The sequence below is a fragment of the Pecten maximus genome, unplaced genomic scaffold, assembly GCF_902652985.1.
Source record: "Pecten maximus unplaced genomic scaffold, xPecMax1.1, whole genome shotgun sequence".
Lineage (NCBI taxonomy): Eukaryota > Metazoa > Mollusca > Bivalvia > Pectinida > Pectinidae > Pecten > Pecten maximus.
Window position 1 is genome coordinate 1 of NW_022981829.1, and position 6,911 is coordinate 6,911.

Below are 6,911 nucleotides of genomic sequence, written 5' to 3' on the forward strand. Positions count from 1 at the left end.
AACATTGTATGTATCCGGTAAATCGTAGGGTCATGTGGCTATCATGTTTAGGCGGAGGTATTTAAGGTTGAAATGAATCATACTGGTATTAAGATGTACGTTGGCCCAGCAGATATGGAGGTGGAATGAAACTATAGTCACAATATAGTACATGTATGTTGTATGTTTTGCTTCATTGCGATTGTTTTGATGTCCAAATGTCAAGCGTCAACCCCATCTAAATGGACAAGGGCAAACAGCAACCGCTTCAAGTAACCTATTTTGAACATGGCGACATAGGAATGTACTTATCAAGCGGAACAAACAAAGTTCAAAGAAAATAGCTTTTCGTTAGTTTTTGCTTCATATTCCATTTTTGTATATACCGAACCGCCATTTACAATCGAAGATGTTACCGTAATGGAACATGGAAATGTAAATAATCGTGATTGTCTGAGTGCTTTTTTTTGTGGGTTTAAAGATGGATTCTTGAAAAAAAGTCATATCATGACACGGTTAAACACTTTAATGTAATTTAGCTGTTTGATATAATCAAAATCCTGATTTCAACATTTGACATTCTGTGTGTCTTGCCGTGTTATCCCCTAACAATGTTGGAGTAGGGGCATATACAGCCACAAAGTGGAACGCGTTCTGACCTGTCCAGTGTTCTAGTTTCTCATACGAATTAATTTATTTGAATCACGAGTCTGCTTTACATTTATCTAGATTGTATACCAAATTACGATTCACGGATGATGTTCAATATAGTACATCAACGTTTTTAATGTTTGAATATATTTTTACGAACAGTTTTTCAGGTAAAATATTAAGAAGGCACTGGTGTCCATAATGGATGTTATCGAATGTCGAAAAGTTGGCATAGAGGACTATGACGATGTTATGAGTATCCGAGACGTTTACAATGGACTGGACTACCTGCCCGCCCTCTATCGGACATTTATGGCCGATCACACTGGGTACGCTGTTATTGTAAATAAAACAATGGTGAGTATCTTATAGCAACAACCACTCTAGCACAATCCGAAGCATTATTATTCAGATTTAATAACAGGGATTATTCACTTATTGGAAAAATATATTGGAATGAAGTTATTCATACTATGTAAATAGCGGTCATTATTTTCTGCTTAGAGTTAACGAAAATATTACCTTACGGTTTTCTATTAGGTAGCGTTCCAATGTGTTACTTTCATTGATGATGGAGAAACTATTATAACGAGAGCACTACGCATGCGCAAAGGATATGAAGGCAGAGGACTGGTCTATCGTCTGAGAGCCTTCGTCCTGCAGGACATCGCAGGAAAACCGAGACTCAAGCGTTATGCGTTCATGACCGGAAATGAGGCAATCCTACAGAAGGTGCTAAAAGAGAGGAGAGGTGAACTCATAGTTCAGAGGGTAAGCTATTTTTTTTTTATTTCTCTGTATACCTAGATTACATATTTGTTAGACATTCTGCACGAGATAATAATTCAATCGCCGATTTTTCTTCCTTGATGAATTATTCATAGTTGCCTCTAGACGTGCAAACAGCTTTATTGTTTCTGACAACAATCCAGCCTTTGATTGGCTGACAAAGAACTTTTTCCTATTTGTGGCATCAAAATATTAGGACTGGATGAGTACAAGGTACGCTCTAAAATTTAAAAAAAAATGTAAGCAAACAAAAACAAAAACAAACAAAAAACTGGACAGTGGAGGCCGTTACCTGATCGGTACATAATAAGCATAATGGTGAAATCCGTGTTGTAATCAGATGATTTACTGGTTTCTGGAAATTTGAAATATAAATACTTATTTTCATTAATAAAGGATGACTGCTTAAGGAGTGCCGTGACATACTCCAGTGAGAATATTTAAACAAAGAGCAATATTAAAAGTACTGGATCGTCCGAATTTGGCATGTAGGTGTTTTATGACACTATAAAAACGACCGCGACTTCTATTTCTGGATTACAAAAGATTGGCCGCAATGTTTTCGCCTCTAATTAGTGGAAATTAAGGTATTGCCTGTCAAAGTTGAAAATGGACCTTCTTTAAAAAATGACTCGTGGTCAGTTTTCAACATTGAATATTGACCCTGAATGCAGTTGAAAATTGAACCATCAGCGCATTCTTCACTCCGACCCATGGAATATGGACACCGTTGAACACTGACCCCCATTTCAACTGGTTTACCCTTTCGTTGGCGTATACAATAGGAAATCTGAGGACCAATCATATGGCGCTACGGTAATAAACAACAGAAATTTACCGCAAACGATGCGGGAGCTTTGAGATAGTCAACATAACGTAGAATTACATGGTTTGAGTACGATTATCCGGATTGTCCCAATACAAATCCTCCGGTGATTCTGACGACATATTTTGGTGGGAATATTGTACTTGGACCACGTAATTTTACGTCATTTTCACTATCTCGAAACTCCTGTATTAAACAACCAAGACCAAACATCATATGACCTGAGAGTGTGCTTAAACAGCATCAAAATAATCCGTCAGAACACAATATCACAATATGTGGACGAAAGGACAAAACATTACCAAAGAACGATGAGTTGGGAGCTGATGTAATTCCATTACCTATTCAGAAGAGGGAGCTTACATGGAGAAAGGCGATCAAAGAGCACATACATTGTATGTCGAATGAAGTAGATCGGTGAAGCTTGAGTTGAACAGTCAATTTTCAACGGTCAATTTTCAACATACCATCCGTCGAGAATTGACCTTTTACGACCAATTTTGAACAGTACTCAGGGTCCATATTCAGCGTGGAAACTGATACAGGATCCATATTCAACGTTGAAAAATGACCTTGGGTAAATTTTCAAATGGGTCTATTTTCAACGTTACACCGGATTTTGCTGACAATTAGTGAATAGGGGTTTTGAGGAATGCTTAAAACAAACGTAACAGTTTTGAATAGCTTGGTTGCAATGGTAATGAAATGAAGGCCTCTATCGTTCAATATGTGATGTAATATTTCACTGATTGGTGTAAATTTAGATGGTCAATTTCGATGAAATATTGTGTTAATCGTATTATGACTAAATGATCAATATTGTAGGGGATTGCGGGGAAGTTTGGGGACTTCTGCAACGGGCCGCGTTACAATTAACACTTGTTTGTTAAGACATGTTCAAATTCTTCTACATCTTGTTTATTTCTATCATCTATGACAGAAATAGGTCAACGTAAGCAGGAAAACTATAGTAAATAAGTATTCATAAATTATCAAGGTTTAAGACAATTGAAAGAAATGTTTTACTTATTTTTTTAAATAATGCAATGACATTCGTTTTAGGATATCTTGTTCTACCAAGGAGGGGTTTCAAAGGTAATCCCCTTTCTGCCTACGGTTGACAACATATCAATGAGGATCTTGAACAAGGATGACTTACAGAAACTACTGTCATCAAAAGCAGACACAGACAGGTTGTTTCCACAAGGGAGAATCATTGTCGACTGCGTGCCTTATCGGCTGCTGGCTTCAAATGTGGATCATTTCTTCAACGAATTTTGTCACATATTAGGCAGCGAATGTAAAGATGGAAACTCTGGCAGCTTCGAATGCATTACACTGGCTGTTGGCTACATTGTGCCTTTCGGAATTCGGTACAATGTAGAAATATATGGTAACTTCACAGAGGAGACTTTCTCACTTCATATGGCAGAGCATCTCAGAAATTGATCAACGTTAGAACACGAGAACATTAATTTTTTGGTACATTCTGAGCCAGGGTCACACGATGCAAGTATGATCACAAAAACTATGCAACAGTTTGGAATGAGTAAGTCTAATACATTCAATACAAGCACGATTTATGGAATTGAAGAACCAACGGTTCCGTTATCGAAGTATTGATCCACCAATACTTATCACACCTATGCATGATAATGGAACTTTACTTTTAACTAAGTTCCCTGGAGCCCGGAGGTCACATGGAGTTTTTTTTCTTTCAGAATAAGAAGAAACGAAATGCATTCTGGGAAATATTGAAACGATTAGCTTCATATGTCTTCTGTACTTTGTATTAATGAAAATGACTTACACTGGCTTCTCACGAAGTTTCCCCTGTCAGAATTACGATTTTTTTTGGTGTTTTTGTACTTTGTATTATTGAAGTTGACTTGTACAGGGCTCTGACGAAGTTTTCTCTGTCAGATACAAGTGACTCGAGTGACTTTGTGGGTTTTTTTGTACTATCTTTAGACGCCTTTCATTTCATGTTTTATTGGCATATTCATACGGACGTGATCTATTTGTGATTCTCCGACACTTAGATAGTAAGTTACAGGTATGTTAATTCTGTTAATTCAAATGATTTGCTTTGGTTATTTGAGTGAATAGTAAATAAATATTTGTAAACGATGTAAACTGCTATAATTTTAATACCAGTTATTGAGAGCAGATAACGGATATTTAGGGGACAAATGGGACAAAATCTTTTTAATTTAGATAAACACCATGTATACCACAACTCTTTTGTACAGGATATTATACTATTTTTATGTCTTTTTCAAGGCTGTATAATAGTTAGTGGTAAACATTCTTTATTAACGAAATGGTTGTTCCTCTCCATTATTGTTTTTATTAATTGCTTGCATTTCGCTTCCATTTTGCTTGCATTTCGTCACTCATAAAATACTCAACTATTTTAGCACATTACCAAATCAAAAAAGATTAGTGTCGGTACATGTATCGTCGTAGCCGGAGTTACTACTGATATTAGCCTAAAGATTTATAGTCAGGTAGAAATAAAGATAAGATTGAAAGCGAATTCCAATGATTATTTGTTATGGTTGTTGATACAATTGTTTATTTTAATGAATCATGTCTGCCGGTGTTCGTAATTTTGGGAATATCCCGACGTTTATATAATTACATGTAACGTTACTACAGTGGAACTATACATTAATCCTCGGATCTGTCAGTCGCCTGCATGAACTGGAATTGGAAAGTCAAAATCTATTGAATATAGAAAGAAGGAAATAAAGCTTTAAATTATAGTTAAATAGAAGATATGCTTCAGTTTAACAAAGTTACCAGTAACATTTTTTCCAATTATTCAAATGCAAAATGTTCATCCACTTTTTAAGAATTGCATTCAACTGGTTTTTATTGCAAACAGACAGGTAATAATTTGTAATTTGTGTTGCATTTTGCTATAATCATTGTATTTTCACTCCACTTTTCTTTGAGTTGCGTTGATTTTTGTTTGTGAAATTTTGCAAGTTAGATGTATCTATTACATGTGATTAATATAATTTTCATATTATCTGGCGTTCAATATGAGTTAAAACTGGTTTGAAAACAAAACAACATAAAAAAAAAAAAAAAAATTCCTACGACGTCGCGTTCCTTCACACGCATCAAAATTGCACTGCAAAATAATATTTTTATTTCTCTTGTTATAACGACCGATTCAAATATGCATATGAAAAAAAAGAAAAAGGAAAAAAAAAACACTTCCGAAATAAAGATGGCAAGATTTGTTTTGTCCATCACACATACAATGAATAAAGAAATAACATCATTGTAGCACACATGTGCGACATACACATGGGTGAGATTTAAATTTGAATATAGATAAATAAATGAATGAATGAAAATATCTTGCTCCCTCACTGTTTTCAACTTCCTACACCACTGCGTTGACCAGGCAGTCACAATGACTTCAAAGGTGCTGAATAAGCACAAATACATCAAAATTAATGGTTCCACGACCGAGTCAAGATTCTCAATTGTAAAGGTACATATTTTTTGCATATTAGAAGAATGAAAGTTCAATATTTAATAAGTGTAACAAGGTCGGGTATATCTATCTTTTGTACTCCAGACAGACTACTCTAGGCCTTGGTCAATCAGGCTGTTTCTACTCTTGGTAATCCCAGTCTCTATAGCCTCTATTGCTCTTGGCCAACAGAGCTTTTACGGCCTCATTTCAACAAGACTCATATATATACATGTAATTACACTAGAATTATCCACTCAGTGACAGTCAACAAACACCAGATTAACAGTTTAATAACAATTTATTTGGGTAAAGTCTAAGACAATAACGTAACGGCAATACACAAGTACAAGTTATCTATCTGTAGCTCACTTCTCAGCTTTCATTCTTATTCACTTTTATTAACATACTTAAAGAAGTGTATGATTACTTCATATTTACATATGTCTATAAATGCCTTTCGACCACGTAATACAACTTAACTGAAACTAGCAGAAGAGCAAGGGTACGTTATTTCGCACAGTACGTAAGTTCGCACACCTGACGATTGTCTTGCCTTTTTCCTCTAAGTGGTCGAGGACTGCTTTTTTGTTAATATGGTGACTGATGCCAGACTTTCGTCGAACTTTTGCCATTTTGAATATATCTTTTCAGATTAAGTTAATTTTTAAAACAAAAATTAACTGATACGACTCTCTTCCGATAAAATGGATACCTGATGATTACATGTTTTATTAAAAATAATCCCAGTTGTTGATCGGTATGTGCATTTGCAATTATTTAGAGAGAAAAAGAATATATCTACATTTTTCCCTTCTTCAGCTTAGTAAACTCCGACTTATTGGGCTTGTATCATGCTGTGGTGAAGGTCTACCAAGTTTGTTCAAATAAATGACCTTGATCTTCATTCAGGGTCACATGCGTCAAAAAGGCTATAATCTTCAAATGACTTCTTCTCAATAAGCAAGATGCCCAGGGACTTGATATTAATATATAGGTATTTCTGGCTATTTTTAGCTCACCTGGACCGAAGGTCCGTTGAGCTTATGCCATGGCGCTTTCAATCGCTACTAGTCATTATGAATGGATTTGAACCCAATTTAGTCAGAAACATCCTTGGGGGAAGGGAAACATATTTTGCATAAATGGTGACTCTGACCCCAAAGGGTGCCA

At 35.6% G+C, this 6,911-nt stretch overlaps 1 protein-coding gene across 1 annotated transcript; it reads left to right on the forward strand.

Moving 5' to 3' along the window:
* The first annotated feature begins 481 nt into the window (after nt 1-481).
* Nucleotides 482-4,534, forward strand: LOC117320241 (probable N-acetyltransferase 16). Its single transcript, XM_033874889.1, has 3 exons — nt 482-987; nt 1,171-1,401; nt 3,308-4,534. Exons 1-3 carry the CDS (start codon nt 832-834, stop codon nt 3,692-3,694), a joined length of 774 nt encoding a protein of 257 aa, XP_033730780.1. The 5' UTR covers nt 482-831; the 3' UTR covers nt 3,695-4,534.
* The last annotated feature ends 2,377 nt before the right edge of the window (nt 4,535-6,911 follow it).

Coding starts and splice junctions, on each gene's coding strand:
- LOC117320241 (XM_033874889.1), top strand. CDS start 832: ATGGATGTTATCGAATGTCGAAAAGTTGGCATAGAGGACTATGACGAT. Junction 988..1,170: donor TTATTGTAAATAAAACAATG/GTGAGTATCTTA, acceptor GTTTTCTATTAG/GTAGCGTTCCAATGTGTTAC. Junction 1,402..3,307: donor GTGAACTCATAGTTCAGAGG/GTAAGCTATTTT, acceptor CATTCGTTTTAG/GATATCTTGTTCTACCAAGG.